Source organism: Orussus abietinus, unplaced genomic scaffold (genome assembly GCF_000612105.2).
Source record: "Orussus abietinus isolate OABI.00-Male unplaced genomic scaffold, Oabi_2.0 scaffold161, whole genome shotgun sequence".
In the NCBI taxonomy this organism is placed as follows: Eukaryota; Metazoa; Arthropoda; class Insecta; order Hymenoptera; family Orussidae; genus Orussus; species Orussus abietinus.
Window position 1 is genome coordinate 161,203 of NW_019394319.1, and position 21,301 is coordinate 182,503.

Consider the following 21,301-nt stretch of genomic DNA (forward strand, 5'->3'; position numbering starts at 1 on the left):
ACAACGTATACACCCTATGGTAACGTTTTTCGAGTAGAGCGAAGTACAAGATTGTACAAAATTATCTAGGATGTAGATGTTGAAAAATGTGCACAAACTCCTTTCGCGATTTGAATTGAATGTGAACTAATCAGTGGAGACGGGAAAGAATCGTTCTCCAATTCAAGATACGAGGGCATTAAGATAAGTTACAACTTTGTACAATCCAAAAAAGGAACAAGAGTGAGATTAGATACAGCGTATGCAGTCTGTGGTAATGCTTCCCAAGTAGAGCGAAGTGCAAGATTGTGAAAAATTGTTTAGGATTGTCTAGGATGAAGATGTTGAGAAATGTGCACAAACTCCCTTCGCGATTTGAATTGAATGTGAACTAATCAGTGGAGACGGGAAAGAATCGTTCTCCAATTCAAGATACGAGGGCATTAAAATAAGTTACAAATTTGAACAATATTATCCAAAAAAGGAACAAGAGTGAGATTGGGTACAGCGTATGCAGCCTGTGGTAATGCTTTCCAAGTAGAGCGAAGTGCAAGATTGTGAAAAATTGTCTAGGATCTCCCTTCGCCACATGAATCTGGTCCGGGCCAGTTTGTGGGGACGGGAAAGAATCATTTCCCAATTCGATTTGTGGGCGACGCCTGGAAAGAAGGGAAAGAGTGGCCGCCTTGATTCGCTCGTTCGCGTATCATCTCGCACGTCCTTCCAGGTCCTGGCAGCATCCTCGCTCCATGAGTTATAGACTTTGTTTTATACTTAATAATAAAGTTCCGGGGATAAAAGTGAAGTTAAAAGTTACGGCGTTCGTGATGCCGAGGAATGATAAATGGTTGGTCCCAGCATCGTCCAGGCACTGTTGGTGTACATCAGGGAAAGGCTTTCACTGGTTCTCTTTCTACTGCGAAAGTAGGAAACTTATTTATTTCATTACGTCGCGACGTGAATAACATAGAAAAATGCAGGGTCCGACGAATACACGAATAAGAGTTCTCGGTAAAGTACAAATTGTCATTGCAGTTTCCTCGTTCTTGTACATTCTTAGATTTCCACCAACAAGGACAATTTTCCAACACCCTGAAGGGTGCTTCAGTTCCGAAGTTACCTGACTGATGTTACTCCCTACTTCACTTATCTTATGATATTATAATATCAAACAGTCTTGAGTCAACCTCGAGTATCACGAAGATTACCTATTAGAGCGGGTTAAGCATTAAGTATAAAAATACAAGAAGCGTTAAAGCTACTATAGACCTATAGGTATGTGCCTTCAATTCGACGCTCTTTGGATTGTCTAATTTTAAAGAGATCCGCGTTTTTACCCTCTTTTCTTCTATTACGACAGCTGCGCGCTAATTACATAATTACTTCAATAGGCTTAGTCTTAATTACATTAATTTTGTCTATTGGTAACCGTTAGATTCTATATTACGTTGCATCGTAGCCTCCTCCCAGAATTGTTCTATAAAATCCGCGAAACGTCCGATCATTCGAAAAATGCTCACAAGCGGAATGTCCTACTTTGAGAAAAAAAACCACGTTAAACTGATATCGAGAAATTATGATTGATGAAAAATATCTTAGCCAACGGGTAGCTTAATGAGCTTAAAGGTAGCTTAAACGATATAACCTCTTCTTCATCTTGATATATTTCATCACTTTTTAGATACGGATTTCATTTAATTGTGTTAACGCTTCAATTCCGTGAATTCCCCTTATTAGCGGAAGAGTTCTCGCTAGATGACTTGTTCCCATAATTTTTAGACCATATAGACGTACTAGACATGACTTATAGTTCACTAGATCCTTGACTTATAAGTAGCTTAAATGATAAAACCCTCTAATTATCATCCATCACTTGATGGGTATCAGTTTTCGTTCAATTGAACCCAACGCTTTAATTGAATCAATTCCCACTGTTGGCGATAAAGTTCCAGTTTGGGGTTTTGCTCCACCTATTTTGGATAGTATGAGCTTTCCAGTCTTGATTTATAGATAGTTTAAACGATACAACCCACTTCTGATCACTTTTTAGAAACCAGTCACTATTTAAATGTACCAGTAATCTGTTTCCGTGAATCGCCACTATTAAATCCTGTTTGATGATTTGACTCCACTTATTTTCAACAATGTAAGCATGCTAGTCTTGATTTTTAGAGTTTAAACTACAGAAGCCACTTATCATCCGTCACTTCTTAGATGTCGGTTTCCGTTTAATCGTCCCAACGCTTTGATTGCCTGAGTTTGCGCCATTAACAGAAGAATTCGCGTTTGAGAATTTGCCCTCATCCTTTTTGGACAACATAGGTATGATAGACTTGACGTCCAGGTTTACCGCAGCACCAGCTCCTATTTTGCTCATCACTTTTTAGGAAGAAGTCATTATTTAAATGTACCAGCAATCTGTTTTCGTGAATCGCCACTATTAATTCCCGTTTGATGATTTGACTCCACTTATTTTCGACAATGTAAGCATGCTAGTCTGATTTGTAGAGTTTGAACTACAGAAACCACCTGTCATCCGTCACTTCTTAGATGTCGGTTTCCGTTTAATCGTCCCAACGCTTTGATTGCCTGAGTCTGCGCCATTAACAGAAGAATTCGCGTTTGAGAATTTGCCCTCATCCTTTTTGGACAACATAGGTATGATAGACTTGACGTCCAGGTTTGCCGTAACACCAGCTCCTATTTTGCTCATCACTTTTTAGGAATCAGTCATTATTTAAATGTACCAGCAATCTGTTTCCGTGAATCGCCACTACTAATTCCTGTTTCACTTCTTTTCGACAATGTAAGCATGTTAGTCTTGATTCATAGAGTTTAAACTACAGAAGCCACTTGTCATCCGTCACTTCTTAGATGTCGGTTTCCGTTTAATCGTCCCAACGCTTTGATTGCCTGAGTTTGCGCCATTAACAGAAGAGTTCGCGTTTGAGAATTTGTCCCCATCCTTTTTGGACAACATAGGTATGCTAGACTTGACGTCCAGGTTTGCCGCAGCACCAGCTCCTATTTTGCTCATTGGTACCGCAGCTACTTTCTGTACAATTTCCACTCTCTCCGCATAGATCTTCTCGGCATCTTCCTTTTTTCTGGAGAACGAAGGAATCCTCGAGACTTTTGGTTTCTCCTTCAGGGCTGGCTTCTCGTATTGACGTTCCAGTGTCCTGTCCCTCTCGGTATTTTGAACATTCTGCCTTTCCGGAGACGGAATCGCAGACACCTTGGGGATGTTCCTGTTGTCTTTATTCCTGGAAAGGGTCGTCGTTGGCTTTATAATTATCCTTGGCTGATTCGAACTTGCATTTGTCTTTGTATCTCTCGGCACTATTACAATTTTGGGGTCATCTTTGCCGTCTATTCCTGTTCTGGATGAGACTGGTTCTGCCGCAGAAGAGACCGCGTGGTAAGGTTGCATTATCGATCTCTGCTGGTCCATCATCGGACCGGACTCTGGTTCCTGATACGCGATCAATTTCTCACGTAGAACTCCTTCATTTCTTGGAGTAATAACTATCTTCGGTTCCTGGTTTTCCAAGTTGCCGCAACCCCCTGTCAAGTTCGACATAGTCTCGCTAAACTTCTGACCCATAGGATTTCTGGGTGTGATCACGATTCTAGGCTCCCCGACAGGTTTTGGTTTCCAACCTTGAGATTCGCTCCCAACGGGGAGCTGCCGAGGTGATTCAACTCCGACGTTCAGGATCTGTGGATCGGACGCGGAGGGTCCATATACACCTGCAGCCGAGTCCTCATTACCTGTTCCGTGCATTACGTCCGACCTGTACCAGTTTGGATTTCCAATGCTGGTGTTTGGCATGGATAAGTTCAAAACACGGTCCGACCTGGAATTTGTATCATTAAAGCGGCACCAGTTCGGAGTTCCGATGGCTCTGATTCGATCGCTTTGATGTAAATTACCTTCTGTAGAAATGGCGTTTCTCGGTGACATGTACGGTCCATGAAGAGGACACATAGGGTTATCGTGCCGCTCCTCTCCCCTAATTTCGTGCTTTGACCGATCCATCATGGTCATGCCAAAGACTCTCGGAAGGTCGTCATCTGATTTGTCAACGATGTTGGGGTCGGAGTTGTTCTTCGAGGACGAGTCCTGCCTCTTCAAGAGAGGACCGATGTGAAGTTCCGTCGTAACGGGCTCTCTTTCCCCTGAGTTCTCTAGTTCTTCAGCTAGATCGAGACTCTTTGACGTCCCAAACATCCTAGGTGGAGGGACAGGAGGCTGTGACGTTGGAGTCACAGGCTGTGACACATTTCTGCCGTCCTTCAGAGAATTCCCATACTGCTTTGGGATGAAGAGACTGTTCGGGGCAGGAAGGGAACGTCTCTTCTCAATGTCCGGTAGCACTTTCGGGTAGTTTCTCCGCTTAATGGTCTTCAAAGCTTCCTCCGGACTGATACTGTCTCTTTCGATCGTGGGTTCCCTACAGGTTACATTGACATCCACACGGTCTGGGGTGCCAAAGGTGACCAGCTTCGGCGCCGTCTTGGAATATATGTCTTCCATAGGAACTCTATCGTACAGATCCTCGTCGTGGTGCCTCGGTAGAGTTTCGGGGTTATTTAGAGCACCCATGCGAGGGAGTCGCGACTTCAACTTCGGATTGATCCTTGCGTAAAGGCTACTCGTACTCCCAGAATCCGACTCGTAGATTCGAGGAGAGGAGAAGTTCATTCTAGCACTTCTCAGCACCTCTTCCATCGGTAATGGGTCGCTTCTGGAATGGTGGTGTTCTATCACGACTACTTGGGGAGCCACGGGAAGCTGACTTCCATCCAACGTATCCACGGGGAGCTCCTCCAGTCTCTCCTTTGTTATCTTTGCATCCTTTACCAGCTCTATCGGAATCTGATTTAGGACAGACTCCGTCCTAGTTGCTGGGGTCGCATCGATGGCTACGGAAACTTTTGGGGGTTTTGCCTTTTTCCCTGGACATACTATCAACGTTGGACTTCGGTCATATACAGGCTCCTCTTGGACCGCCTTAGCTCTCTCTTCATCCTGCTTCCGCTTTGCTTCTTCCTGTTCTTTTGTCATCTTTTCTCGGTGCTCCCGCTGCAAAGTTTCTCTCGTTTTTCGCAGGAACCGCGGAGAACACCTGCAGGGGAGCAACATATAAAACTTGAATGGGCAGTACACGTACACAAACTTGATTATAATACGATGGCTCGGACTTTTTCATGCATTAGTTGCATTAGTACCTTTAATTAGTATTTCGTTAGCATTAATACTTCAAGAGAGGCAGTTTGAAAGCTGAACGAATGCAGGGGCTGAATTTGTGCAGAACGAGCGAAAATTAATTTTTTACGTCGTCACTTTCATGAATCGTGCAGTTAATGTTAGTTTATACCTTCATGTAAACTACAATAAATCATTCAACCAATATAGCATTTTCTCAAACTCTCACATTTTATTGCTCCATTATATAATAAAAATGTTCATCTTCAGATCGTATCGAACCTCATGAAACTTTTTTTAAATATTGTGTTGATTCTTTTTTTTAAGCAAATCCAAAACAATGATTCAGAGTCACTACCTAATTTCAATAACACGACTCTGATATAAGAAATATTACAGTAAGTAGTTCAGGTTTTTACAATTTCTATAAGGACACGAACTATTTTTTCAAATTGAATTAAGTATGAGTAGTATTTGACTCATCTTTCCTTTTTTCAATTTTCAGAAAGTGTTTCACACTTTCGGAAACTTTGATCTACCAATCAATTTATAGTAATCATGTTGTTTAATCGTAGCATCCTCACTGTCTACTACAATTTTGCGTTTATTGTAGCCAACTAAGTAATTGTCTGGATCGTGTACTAAACTGCTTCCTGCTACAATTTTACATTCCTTTTACCCAACTGAGTCCGTAATTGTCTAGATTATCTACTGATCTGTTTTCTGCTAGAATGTTGCAGTCCTTCTAGTCAACTAAGTCCGAAGATGTCTAAATCATCTACTGGACTATTACCTGCTACGATTTTGCATTTACTCTACCCAACTAAGTCAGTAATTGTCTATATCATCTACTGAACTACTTCTTGCTAGAATTTTGCGTTTCCTCTACCCAACTAAGTCAGTAATTGTCTATATCATCTACTGAACTGTTTCCTGTCCATTCATATGATACACATCTTAGGGTAAATTTCCATAGTTTACCGTTGAAGTTAAGAAAAGCTACGTCCACGTTAATCGCCGCTTCATTGTAGAATTTACGTAGCATTGTCGGCGTAATCCGGAAGTTGAGTGTACAGAAGAAGAACGTGGCGGAAAGTAGCGCGTAAAGCAGACATTATAAGATTAAGAGTTAAGAGCAGTTACCGGCCTGTTAATGGCGCATTGCGGCTCGCAGTGAAACATTTAGCCGATGTCGTGAACTCTTGCCGTAAAAGTCAGGAGGGCTGCGATTAATGACGCCATTAGTTATAACATGATGTCGTTACTTCACGTCGAGTTACGGTCACCGATTTAATATTAGTGACCAATTAAAAGCGACGCCTTTCTCGGATTGCGACGCCGAAATCTCTGAACGGCTACCGAGATCAGAGGGTGAACAACCCTCGAATCTTTCCGGGTAATTCTCTCACCCTTGCTTAATGCCGAATATATGGGAAAGTACCTCATTATGGTGGCGGGTGAAATGCGAGGCTGGGGATCAATCGACCCCAGTAAACGAAATCTCGAAATTGTAATGGAGACCGCAGGTTGATATTGACAGTCGATATTTGGGGGACAAGTGCTAACGGAATTCCGTAATTCGGTAATGAGTCCGATCACTCGTTAGACACTTCGAGGTTGTACTTCATGTTCGATGTAAAGGAAAATATTTATATGGCTCTTGTAGAAATATAGGTGCATGGGAAATTCATTAGCCTGAAGTGTCGTAGATGTGAGATAATCGATGCATATTATATTAATTTTTTACGAGAAGATAATCTCAGGTGTGGTAAAGATACCTCGCCATTGGCTCTTGCTGTAAACTTCGTACTTCTTCCCTCGTCTACGTGAAGTGTCCGTTAGTTACAATTGCACCGAAAAAAATGTAATTGAACCAGAGAAGAATTTGTTCGAATGGATACCAAAGAAATAATTCGTTGATTCGATGAATTTCACTCAATTGAAATAAATTGGATGATACATTTCTTTGATTCAGTGAGTACTTCTTCTCAGTGAACTTGTACGTTGATAGCTAAGGACATGTTCTCTATCTCCGAGGGTAGCACTTCTAATTAGGTACAGAAACTGTTTCAATGTTAGTAACATAAATAGTATCACTTTGAATTGGAGTATCACACGATGGGTACATCTGTTACTTTTAATTATACCTCCCTTGGTACCTGGAAACAGATTTTCCAGCTCTGAAAGTAACACCTCCGGGGAGGTGCAAGGAGGAGCTAATGCTCCGACTCGGTGGAAACCCTGCAGGGAAATTCGGGTCGCGTGGATCATAGACGAGGAGACGAATTAATTTCGGCAATTAAATTGCAAGAAGCAGGGATTCGCCTTGCGGGCCAAGAAACGCAAATGCCGAGGTTTCTCCTGTCTCGCGGCAGGCCCGGCAGTCTTTCGTAAATTAGCGCGGAAGTGGATCCACGCCCTGGTACTGCGCGGTTTCGCCCCAGCCTTCCGCGATTCCGCGGAATGCTCGGTACCGGGTCTCTTTAAGAGGATTTCCTAAATTGGATTACCGTCTCGCCTGAGGAACAATTTCGCGGTCTGAGGAGGTCGCTGTGCGCCTAGCGAGTTCACCAAATTAGGCGAAGACGCTCGCGGATGAGACAAAAAAGGACTCTCGGAAGAGGGCCGCTGCACGTGCGGTTTATAGTTCCTGAGGGACGACTCTTCTTCCAAGAGCTACTAATGAATCTGATTTTTCCTAACGGGCAACGATTACCAACACTACTACATCCGTGATCAAAGAGTCTTGTCTCTTGGGATTCAGGGACTTAGAAAAATCGGCTTAGACTTACATCCTCTGATAGTCATGGTGGAACCTTGTCCAGTTTCAGGAAAATTGATGTAGAGGATGTAGAGGGAAGTTGCGTAAAGGTGACATCAGATAAATTAAGATAATTAGGAGTTAAACGTAAATGTTGAAGGGATTGTTCAACCTGAGATACCTAAACCTGATGGAGCCTAACAATTTTTGCTGATGGCAGCGGTTGTTAGTGGTACATCAGCGACGATACTGGGTACATCAAGAATTGTCTTTTGCGATGCAGACACAACGAAAGTCGGTTTGGCGTTTCATCCTGGGACTATAACTTCGTTTTAGTAGTAAACAAATGATTTCAACGGCACGATTATGTAGTACGATCGATAGAGATTTTAAGTACTTCTTGAATCTGGATTATGAAAGTAAATTCTTCACTGTAAGCAGATATGAGTCGTTAGTGACCATTACTTAGAGTACCAATAGTGATACCAATAACCTGAAAGTGTTTATGATAAATGAATAGAAGTACGGCGTAGCAGTTATTATCAGGATGCATGTAGAAAGCACTAAAATCTCAAATCACAGCAATTGATATATTAAGTACACAATCCAAATTGCAACATACCTGTGAACTATTTCCTGTTGGATCCACTCCCTAACTTTAATGTGGGTGTCGATGGTGGAACTGGAATTCTCCCTCGACAATTTCGATCTCCTACCGAAATTTGAATTGTTATCGTATGCTTTATCGTTTTTTATCACGTCATTCAAATCTGGCTTGCTGCCGCATTTATACCCTATTTCCGGATTGGTATCAGTGTGCCGGTCCATCTTCGCCCTTTTCCCACTTTCGTCTTTACAACTCAGGCGTCTCTTGAGGCTCTTTTCTTCCCTTTTGAGGCTGTGCCGTTTGTGGTAGAGGTAGAAGAATGCGGTAATGTTGATCAGGAGGAACACTATTGCAAACCCAATCACCATTGTTATCGCTGAAGAGGCTCTCATGGCATTCGGCTCTGGAGTCGTGTCTGCTTCCCCTACTTGATCTTCCCTCTTCCCAGTCTCTGAATAGTCTTCGGAATCTCCGTTCAAGTTGCTCGGATACTGCGTAACGTCTTGCATATTATTAATTCTCTCTTTTGCGTACTTTGACCCGAAATTATCCGAACTGGTTATGCCGCTTGGGTATTTTGTTATGCCATCAGCTATGTTTAAGATAGCAGGCCTCGGTCCTTTGCGACGTTTCGGTGGAGAGATTTGCATATTGGGGTGCTTGATCAAGTTGGGCAGGTCCTCGTTCCAGAAATCCATTTCGTCAGCTCGGTAATACGTACTTACACGCGGCGGAATGGCTGCAACGAACAAATTGTAATGGATCATTCAGGGTTATTATCAATTACCTATCAGGCTTCCCCGTCAATCTTCGATAATACCCGATGAATCATTTGTATTGGGTTATTCAGACATTTTTATTTTTCACTGTTTAAGATTTAATGCTTTGTTCTTAATAATGTTATTTTTCCCTCACACCTGTGTTACGTACCATTTCAAAGTGTAGACTTCATTTTACATTTTGATAACAATAATTGTGCTCTGAGGGTGTCTTTTCATGTTAAACGAAATGATTCGGATATCGTCAATAATTTTCTGATAAAAAATTCACGACCGTTTCTGGTTTTTTAGCCTGTTACACGAAAATCCCCTCTTAAAGTACCAAGATAGCAATATCAAGTACCAATTAACTTACTTAGATTTAGGTATGTCTGATTCTCTGGATCGTACTCCGGCCAGTCGATGTCGTACTTTTGCCACTCTCTTGGTCCATCTGTGTAATATATTGATCTGTGTGGTGCGTTTGGATTTCTGATAACAAAAGAGAAATGATTAAAATGTACGACGGCAAAGAAAATTAAGGTATCATGTTTCTTGATAAGATTCGATGAAGCAAAATCTGAGAAAGGTTTCACTTTTTCTCATCTGAGCTGAAGCTGTTCATCTTCTCCGGTACATAAATTAAGTAATAACGATGAAATTAATTTGATGAGCTTTAGAGGAAGATAATCTCCGCCCGATATAACCTGTTGATTATAGGGTCATGGCGTAATAAAACTTAACGGATACGAACAGGTAATTTTGCATTAATTTACATGATATTGCGGTAGACAACAAGTACAATTAATGTATTAACAGCTGTACGATCGGTTACATCTCCACATTTCATTTGAAAATTTCTTATAAATTGTACTATCGATTTGCAGTTATCTGACATAAATATATTTCCCCCACCATTGGGGGATGAACAATATTTGAAAAACATGTTTTTCGAATATTGTTCCAAGAGTAGATTATGTAGATAACTATATGAAGAAGATGAACATTATTCAGTTATGAGAAACAGTGTCTCGGAACTCTTCATTTGAAATCTTTATTTTATGAGTCCTAAGATCTGCCGCTATAATTGATAACTCTAAAGTAAACTAAATTGTCGTTCCTCACATAACAGAGTCGGACGATATTAAGTTACTCGGTTACAAAGAAACAATGTCTCGGTACATTATATGCTCCAATTCTGATTTAAATCGTTCTAATTCTCGTGCCGTAATAACTGAGAGTTCCAAAAGTGAACCAAAGTCATCCCACCTATACAAAAGAGCGAAACGATATTAAATTACTCAGGTACAAAAATTATTGTTTTGAAGTACCTTATTCCAAGTTCTCAATTAAATGGCTCTTGTAATTAAGAGTTTCAAAAATTCACTGATCTTTCTTTACTTACGTAAAGTCTCATAATTCAATGATAGCGGGTACATGACCTATAACGAATCCATGTTTTATACGTATATTAAATATCTACGCTAGACATTTAAGGTCTATGAGACATCTGCATAAGTATTTTTAACGTTTATGCAATAGACGAATGTCCGCTTCATTTGCATGTAACATATATATTTTACATGTTCTGAAGGTATATAGCGTCCGATAAATACATAGCAATACGTAGATGTCATAGAAATTCGATGTGCATCTTATAGACGTATATTATTAATCTTTGATGAATGTAGATTTTTTGCAGCCATAAAGATATCGGATATACGTATATCAGACGAATCCTTAAGTACAATAATAATACAATTTACTGAAAATTGAAATAAAATATTAATATTTTTAGTCACTGTTTGGCATCCGATATTTGGTACCACAAATCCATTCGTAATAAGTACATGCACTTTCTAACAATTGATGCGTCTGTCTTATGGTACAGGAATGAAGGACTACGATCAAAGCGATCTTAATCCTCATCTTGGATCTAGTTTCGCCTAGAAACGATCAAAGTGATCTCAATCCTCATCTTTGATCTAGTTTCGCCTAGAAACTGATCTTAATCCTCATCTTTGATCTAGTTTCGCCTAGAAACGATCAAAGTGATCTCAATCCTTATCATTGATCTAGTTTCGCCTAGAAACGATCAAAGTGACCTTAATCCTTATCATTGATCTAGTTTCGCCTAGAAACGATCAAAGTGCCCTTAATCCTCATCTTTGATCTAGTATCGCCTAGAAACGATCAAAGTGATCTCAATCCTCATCTTTGATCTAGTTTCGCCTAAAAACGATAAAAGTGATCTTATTCCTCATCTTGGATCTAGTTTCGCCTAGAAAACGATCAAAGTGATCTCAATCCTCATCTTGGATCTAGTTTCGCCTAGAAACGATCAAAGTGATCTTAATCCTCATCTTTTATCTAGTTTCGCCTTGAAACGATCAAAGTGATCTCAATCCTCATCTTGGATCTAATTTCGCCTAGAAACGATCAAAGTGATCTTAATCCTCATCTTGGATCTAGATTCGCCTAGAGACGATCAAAGCGATCTTAACGTCATCTTCGATCTAGTATCGCCTAGAAACGACCAAAGTGATCTCAATCCTCATCTTGGATCTAGTTTCGCCTAGAAACGATCAAAGTGATCTTAATCCTCATCTTGGATCTAGTTTCGCCTAGAAACGATCAAAGCGATCTTAATCCTCATGTTGGATCTAATTTCGCCTAGAAACGATCAAAGTGATCTCAATCCTCATCTTTGATCTAGTTTCGCCTAGAAACGATAAAAGCGATCTTAATCCTAATCATTGATCTAGTTTCGCCTAGAAACGATCAAAGTGCTCTTAATCCTCATCTTGGATCTAGTTTCGCCTAGAATCGATCAAAGTGATCTTAATCCTCATCTTGGATCTAGTTTCGTCTAGAAACGATCAAAGTGATCTCAATCCTCATCTTTGATCTAGTTTCGCCTAGAAACGTTAAAAGCGATCTTAATCCTAATCTTGGATCTAATTTCGCCTAGAAACGATCAAAGTGATCTCAATCCTCATCTTGGATCTAGTTTCGCCTAGAAACAGGGAATCATAGCGACATCGATCGTTCCCACGCACCACGTCCATTTTCCGAGTGCCGTTATACTAAAGAGCTTTGTTTCGTCTAATTGGATCGCCCCAGTTCTCCTTAATCGATTCCCAGTCGAGGATGCATGGTGCATATGCATCTCCCTGCATTACGACAGCCGCCATATCGGTTGCGTTGCATGCGAGCGAACCGAGAAACGGATCGAAGCGTTCGTTATACGAGAGAAGATTACCCCTGAAACGAGCAAAATAGCGCCGTTCCTCTATCCGAGCAACCGTTCCGTATATTTATTTAAACCCTTCAAACGATCCGAACTTTGGGAAAAAAAAAGGGGGAAAGAGAGACGTCGAACCGTCGATTCAGCAGACTCTGTCCATCGGAAACGCGTCCTTTGTTTTTTTGCAAACTGTTTTCAACTGGAATTTTCAGCACTTTAAAGTACCTTTACAACTAGATATGACAGTTATTTCGGTATTAAATAAATATTACTGTTTTCCTTTGAATGAAAATTTCACAGAGGATGCAGGCGAATTGAACGAGCATTATTTCGCTGCATTTCCGCGCATGACCAAAGAGAAGCTTTGGCTGAAAGTGCAACAATAATGCACGCTGCTAAGAGACGTTAATGAGTAATTTCGGGTAATTCTAAACACTTTACAACTATTATATAGTCAGATGGTGCAGTAATGGGAAGTAAGCGAGGACACATGGACTGTTTGAAACGCGGATATGAATAAAAAATATTTTCGCGGCGGACAGTCTCGACAATTTCGCCTAAAGTGCAAGCAAATGTTCCCAGAAGATGTTGATAAATATCCTTCAAGTCTGAAAGGACGGTAATGTGACCAGTGAGTTTCGTTAAAAGTGAGTTAATAGCGATGGACAAATTTTTCATCGGAATGTATATGTTCAGACTTCCTAAAAATCTCGCATAAGGTCAGACTTCCTAAAAAATCTCGCAATCAGTCTTAAAGAGGATAAGTGGATTTAGAACATGAAACTTCTGAGTTAAAGAGAATTATTATTAATTTTTTATTATTCCTTCACGAAATGCTCTTGCGCGTTCGGTCCTGATTGTTTTGAGTGTACTGGTACAAATACACACAGATTAATATTAATAGTAATTATGTGTATGGTGTTTCACTTTTCACTCACTTCCTTCAACTAGCGAACTTGGCTTAAAAAGTTTCACTTCAATGATAAAGAATTATCTGTTTTGTAAAGAGGGACGTTAGGCCTTAAAATGATGACAGTGTACAGTGATTTTTGTCACAATTTCTAATGATTTTCAGAAATTTCTGCTAGCGATTTCCAGCTGATATCCACATGATTTCAAGGGTTAAAATCCATGATTTCCTAAGTGAATCCTCCCTCGGTCTAAACCATCGTTTAAAATAGGCATGACTTGCTGTTCAACTGTTATTTCATACTTATGGCGTAACCCTGTCGCTCAATTTTCACGTATTACATTTCGAAAGTAGGCATGAACTACTGCTCAACTGTTATTTCATACTAATGGCGTAACCCTGTCGATACATTTTCATGTATTACATTTCGAAAGTAGGCGTGAACTACTGCTCAACTGTTATTTCATACTAATGGCGTAACCCTGTCGCTCAATTTTCATGTATTAAATTTCGAAAGTAGGCATGAATTACTGTTCAACTGTTAATTCATACTTATGGCGTAACCCTGTCGCTCAATTTTCACGTATTACATATCAAAAGTAGACATGAATTACTGCTCAACTGTTAATTCATACTTATGGCGTAACACTGTCGATAAATTTTCATGTATAACACAAAGCGTTCTAGCTCATGTATTACATTTGAAAAGTAGGCATGAATTACTGCTCAATTGTTAATTCATACTTATGGCGTAACCCTGTCGCTCAATTTTCACGTATTACATTTCAAAAGTAGGCATGAATTACTGCTCAACTGTTAATTCATACTTATGGCGTAACCCTGTCGATAAATTAGTAGGCATGAACTACTGCTCAACTGTTATTTCATACTTATGGGTAACCCTGTCGCTCAATTTTCACGTATTACATTTCAAAAGTAGGCATGAATTACTGCTCAACTGTTAATTCATACTTATGGCGTAACCCTGTCGATAAATTGTCATGTATTACATTTCGAAAGTAGGCATGAACTACTGCTCAACTGTTATTTCATACTTATGGCGTAACCCTGTTGCTCAATTTTCACGTATTACATTTCAAAAGTAGACATGAATTATTGCTCAACTGTTACTTCATACTTATGGCGTAACAATGTTGATAAATTTTCATGTACTACGCAAAGCGTTTGGTCTGGTTCCCCTATTCAATCGAATACGGGCCAGGAAATTCGGCTATAACCAACAGAGTTTGAGGTCGCGAAGACGAACCATCCTAGCTTGGTTGGAGTCAGAAAGCGGGGGTGTGTCCGAGAAACTACTCGGGGTTACCAGAGCACACATTGAAAGCCCGAAAGTTGGGTTTGCAGACGCGAAAGGATGGAGTTCCAGCCTTTCATAGGGCCTGACCAGGGAGGCCCTTTCGCAGGCTGAAAGGCTTAACTTCCCAAAAACGAAACTCGTGTACATCCGACCACCGTCGCTTACTCAAATCGTCGGTGGTCAGAAACTGAAAGATTAAGGTAGTCAGAATCCCGATTGGCGAAATACAAGCAGAAAATTTCTTCCATGGACTGTTTACCGTACATAGACTTTATCTTTTTAAGGTGATATGAAAGTGTGACTTAACTTCCCAAAAACGAAACTCGTGTACATCCGACCACCGTCGCTTACTCAAATCGTCGGTGGTCAGAAACTGAAAGATTAAGGCAGTCAGAATCCCGATTGGCGAAATACAAGCAGAAAATTTCTTCCATGGACTGTTTACCGTACATAGACTTTATCTTTTTAAGGTGATATGAAAGTGTGACTTAACTTCCCAAAAACGAAACTCGTGTACATCCGACCACCGTCGCTTACTCAAATCGTCGGTGGTCAGAAACTGAAAGATTAAGGCAGCCAGAATCCTGATTGACGAAATACAAGTAGAAAATTTCTTCCATGGGCTGTTTACCGTACATAGGCTTTATCTTTTTAAGGTGATATGAAAGTGCGACTTAACTTCCCAAAAACGAAACTCGTGTACATCCGACCACCGTCGCTTACTCAAATCGTCGGTGGTCAGAAACTGAAAGGTTAAGGCAGTCAGAATCCTGATTGACGAAATACAAGCAGACAATTTTTTCCATGGAGTGTTTTTCACACATGGGCTTTATATTTTTAAGGTGATATGAAAGTGTGACTTAACTTCCCAACAGTGAAATTCGTGTACATCCGACCACCGTCGCTTACTCAAATCGTCGGTGGTCAGAAACTGAAAGATTAAGGCTGTCAGAATCCTGATTGGCGAAATACAAGCAGACAATTTTTTCCATGGAGTGTTTTTCACACATGGGCTTTATCTTTCTAAAGTGATATGAAAGTATGACTTAACTTTCCATAAACGAAACTCGTATACATCGCTTACTTAAATCGTCGATGGTCAGGAACTAAAAGATTAAGGCAGTCAGAATCCCGATTGATGAAATGCAATCAGAAAATTTCTTCCATGGGCTGTTTTTCTTAGATGGACTTCATCTTTTTAAGGTGATATGAAAGTGTGATATATACACACCAAAAAGTCAAAATATTTATAAAACTTTTCTTCAAACTAGGTGCACCAAATTATTTGATACTTCAACACGTGATCATGGAGATCCTAAGGAATAACGGGATGCTAGTGAAATTTGATTTTTCGCAAAAAAAATGTGTATTTATCTCGGACTGGAACCAAAAAAAAGAGATTTTGTTTTCGAAAAATGAAATTTCACAGGCGGCGCGTTCTTCCTTAGAGCCTCCATAATCACGTGTTAAGTTTCAGATAATTTGGTGCACCTAATTTTGGGAAAAGTTCTATAAATAATTTGATTTTTTAGTACGTATATATCATACTTTCATATCACCTTAAGACGCTTGCCTATTATTGGTGGCCACCAAATGAAATGACGTTTGGGATTCAAGAAATGGAAAACTTTACGTCGTTTTCATCTGATGCTTCTGGTATACTTCCCTACATTTTAAGACTACATGTTTTTTTTTTTTTTTTCAGGTAATCTTATTGAATTGCGCGGATTAATATTGAATACTGCTCAGTATCACTATCTTCCACGTACTATTAAATGATAACGTCCCTATACCGATCACGTAAACACACCTAGGCATTAACCAACTTTTAACAATCCTGCATTTTATACTGCGTCGTATGTATACAGGTGTACTTAACCCAAACAGAACTGCAAGAGTTGTACATGCAGGCTATCCTTTGACAATTAGTAACGAATCATGCGGGACACGTCGGATGAGTAATGTCCTCTACGTGCTCTGATTTCGCCGTATTTTCAATGCTCTTATTCGTCTTCTTCTTCGTCACGTGCCGGGGACTTTTTTTTTTAGAAGGGTTGAAAGCTCAACTCTCATCCCGGAATAGCATTTCTAGAAGCTGTTACATCGAAACCGAAACCGACCTTGATTGTTGCTATTTAAAGTGACAAAACATTGTGATAATTGAGTTCGTTATCTACAAATCTGAGCGAATACTCGGTTTAGGATGTGATAAGATTGAAGAATTATGGCTGCACTGAATTGCAATTAATGATATTAAGCGTGTACATCCGCAAATAAGTGCTAAATTTATGTCCTGTACCTGTAAATTGGTAAATATTCCCAATTACTGAACTAGGATATGATAAGATTGAAGAATTACGGCTGCACCGAATTGATAGTTGCTATTTAACGTGACAAAACATTGTGACAATTGAGTTCGTTATCTACAAATCTGAGCGAATACTCGGTTTAGGATGTGATGAGATTGAACAATTATGGCTGCACCGAATTGCAATGAATGATATCAAGCGTGTACATCCGCAAATAAGCGCAAAACTTGCGTCCTGTACCTGTAAATTGGTAAATATTCCCAACTACTGAACTAGAGAAGTTTTGTGCATTAAAGGTGTTCTGGATTACCTGCGGTCATTGTCACAATGAAACAAAAAATTAATCCTTAAAACATGTCATTGTTATCAAAATGTCGGGCCAAATTTGTGCTATTAAATAGTTGTATTCGATTTAGGATTTGATAAGATTGAAGAATTATGGCTGCAGCGAATTGCAATGAATGATATTAAGCGTGTGCATCCGTAAATAAGCGCTAAACTTGCATCCTGTACCTGTAAATTGGTAAATATTCCCAACTACTGAACTAGAGAAGTTTTGTGCATTGAAGGTGTTCTGGACAACCTGCGGTCATTGCCGCAATGAAACAATAAATTAATCCGTGAAACATGGTCATTGTTATCAAAATGTAGGGCCAAGTTTGTGCTTTGAAATGGTTGTATTCGATTTAGGATTTGATAAGATTGAAGAATTATGGCTGCACCGAATTGCAATGAATGATATTGTCAGCCGACCCCTGTGGGACAGATGCCCATATCGAGGCCTTTCTTATTCTTTTTCTCTATTTTAATAACCATTGATCCTGGGCAAATAATTGTAGAGTATAATAGAGATAAAATATGACGGTATGACATGGACATGGAATTGTTTGTAAACGAAAGCATATTCCCACTTTAGAAGCATATGTTAAAAACGTAGGCGTCTATCCCCAGACAACACCATAGTACCTATGAATATTCTTTAAATCTTTCAATATACTTTGGATATTTGTAATATTTAGTGAATATCTACTATATATGTAACCAGGATGAAAACTGGCTTCTACTTTGGACTTGGAAAACGAAAACAATTCAATATATTTACTGCCGAATCGAGGAATAATTATTTTAAACGTTCCAACAAACCTTTTTAAGAATACTCAAAGCATGTTCAGGCTTATGAATGTACATACAGGATATTCAGTAAATATTCCAAATATCCAGAGTATATTAAATGATTTAAAGAATAATCATAGGTACAATGGTGTTATCTGGGACGACCGTAGTAAAGCCAAAAAAAATCGCGAAGGTTGTTTCGGCATTGGGGCTGAAATCCTGGGAGTCTGCGAAATCCGATTATTGAAAGGATGAGATTGAATGAAATGTTTCATGATGTATGTACGCCTTAGAGAAGTTATAGGCTCGGAAACGGTTTCGTCGGGAACGGAGTCGACGTTACCGGTCCTGTCGAAAATGACGAAGCGTTTGCCAATTTCTACGGTTTTGCGTCCCGGCGCGAACAGTCGGGTAGAGTGAGCTCTCGTTATTTGTAGGGACGTATAATCAGCTCCCATCGGGCAAATTAAAACGGCTCGGAGCGGCAGACCGTTAATTTAACAGTGCTCGCTCGTCGAGAGCGACACATCCATTCAATTTCGTCGGACGAGCTCGAAGCGACCGTCGAGGGTTCTTTGAGAACCGACTTCGAGCTTTTCGCAAGTGCCCTGGCCAAAAGAGACGCGCAAACCGATTTTATCCCAGTGGTAACGTCAGACGCAATGAGTTCGACGAAAACCTCAAAGCCCACCAGAAGCAACAGGTTAAGGCCGTTCCCCTTTTCGCGGCTGATAAATACCGGTCCCTTTTGATGGGATTTCTGTATAATGTTGCAGATCTCTGGATGACTATCCAGACTCCCTGATTCCATCCCAGTGTCCCGTAAATCAATGCCGTTTCGTTTGTATTTCAAGAAATTCACATTAAGTAGTACTATTTAACAGTATTGATCCATAACATGTTCTAAAATTTAAGTTGTGTTTTGATTCCATGGTATGATTCAATTTTGAACATCTAAATGCCGACTTGAAACGTCATTCTTTGATCGAACAAGTCTAGAGCAAATTCTGTTGTGTAGATATTTTGTTGGGCTGTATGCAAATGTGGTCAAGATCTTAATTGCCGACATGAAACGTCATTCTTTCATTGAATAAATTTCGAGCAAATGTTATACAGGTGTTTGTTGGGCTGTATGTAAACGTGGTTAAGATCTTAATTGCCGGCGTAAAACGTCATTCTTTGATCGAACACGTTTGGAGCAAATTCTGTAATGCAGGTGTTTGTTGGGCTGTATGCAAACGTGGTTAAGATCTTAATTGCCGACATGAAACGTCATTCTTTCATGGAATAAATTTCCAGCAAATGTCATACAGGTGTTTGTTGGGGTGTCTGTAACCGTGGTTAAGATCTTAATTGCCGACATGGAACGTCATTCTTTGACCGAACAAGTTTGGAGCAAATTCTCCTATGCAGATGTTTTGTTGGGGTGTATGCAAACATGGTTAAGATCTTAATTGCCGACATGAAACGTCATTCTTTCATGGAATAAATTTCCAGCAAATGTTATACAGATGTTTGTTGAGATGCATCTAAACGTGATTAATATCCTAATTGCCTACATAAACCGTTATTCTTTGATCGAACACGTTTGGAGCAAATTCTGTAATGCAGATGTTTTGTTGGGTTGTATGCAAACGTGGTTAAGATCTTAATTGCCGACATGAAACGTCATTCTTTCATGGAATAAATTTCCAGCAAATGTTATGCAGGTGTTTGTTGAGCCGTCCGTAAACGTAGTCAAGATCTTAATCGCGGAGAGGTTGAATGATTCTTTAGACCGCGCGTCATTGACGGTCCGCAACTTGTCCGCTCATAATGATTTCCGCCACTTTGTCCCATCCAATTTGCTGAAGGGGCCGAGGGGGTTGTAAAGGGGTGAAGATTTCCTGGTATGCCAGACGCGTATACGGACTCGCATCGAGTTCCTTCTTTCTTTCCGACGCTTCGACACCCATTTCCGGCCGGTAATGCTCCGAGCCCTCTGCTTCTGTCGGGAGAATAAACAAGAAAGAATACCGGAAAGTCAAACGCGAACTCACCCGGTATGGGCGAAGTTACACCACCAGGTCATTATGGCCTCCGAGAAGAGAGCCTCGCCGATGTTGTACGGATCCCGCGAACGATGTCCCTCATCGTTAAGAGGAACTCCCAGAATGTAGGACAATTCCTCCCCGTGGTAGGTGCGCCGTAATTGTTTCTGAAACATTCCAAAAACGCTTTTTAGAGGCCGCCAGTACTGCGCTCCTGTATTATGAATTCGGGGGTGGAGTGCTTACAACCTCGCTAAGGAATTTCCGAATCGCCGGAAAAATAGGGTCCCATGTTCCGGTAATGTCTAACTAACCATAAAGTTCTACATGTGAACGCGTTTTTAACCCTTTGAGCGGTACGGACCCATAAGTGCGCCAGACGTTTGGGTCAATATTGCTTGCCCGCCCTAACGAAATTCGACCATATGCCAAAAGGGCTGAGCGCTGATGGGTTAATATGCCTTCGCTTAAACTCGAATAACTTCTTTATTCTTTAACCAATGTTGGAAAAATTTTACGTTTCCCTGAAGAAATTAGATCATTTCTGCTGGAGAGCGAAGAGTCGTTCAATTGGTAAAAAGTTTAAATCTACGTTTGTATCTGCATAGAAAAACATCTACCCAGCTTTATTAGGAAATTATAAAAAACCTAATTTCTTACCCTTGTGTCTTTTCGTTAAATCTCCATATATTCGGAGGATAACAATATTAGCTTAATAAATTTAAATTTGGGTACTTTTTTAACATTTTCCCTCCACTTTCACGTCAATCCGAGAAATTGTAATAAATTCAGTCACATTTTCCGCCTCGGTCGGGTCAATTGTCAAATCCTCCTTCCATTCTCAATTGCGCTCCATCTCCTCACTTCTCTTGTTCAACTCTCTGATTTTTTTTTACCAAAGTGCTAATTTCCTTCATTTAATTCCGCCCTTCGACCTCCGTCGAAGTTTCCATTTCCTCGTCCCTTTCTCAACTTGAATTAAAATTCGCCTGGACTTTGTCGTCATTTTTTGTCTCTATTCTTAGCAAAACCTGACATTCACTCATATTCGTAACAG

At 40.2% G+C, this 21,301-nt stretch overlaps 1 protein-coding gene across 1 annotated transcript in view; it reads right to left on the minus strand.

Moving 5' to 3' along the window:
* Positions 1-938: 938 nt before the first annotated feature.
* The window catches only part of LOC105695410, a 42,288-nt gene continuing 21,925 nt past the window's right edge, over positions 939-21,301 (minus strand). Inside the window, exons 10-13 of the mRNA XM_012416948.1 lie at positions 20,254-20,411; positions 9,694-9,809; positions 8,575-9,298; positions 939-5,111 (exon numbers count right to left, since the gene is read on the minus strand). Of these exons, the coding sequence (XP_012272371.1) occupies positions 2,843-5,111; positions 8,575-9,298; positions 9,694-9,809; positions 20,254-20,411 (3,267 nt within the window). The 3' untranslated portion in view covers positions 939-2,842. The remainder of the gene's footprint in view (positions 5,112-8,574; positions 9,299-9,693; positions 9,810-20,253; positions 20,412-21,301) is intronic.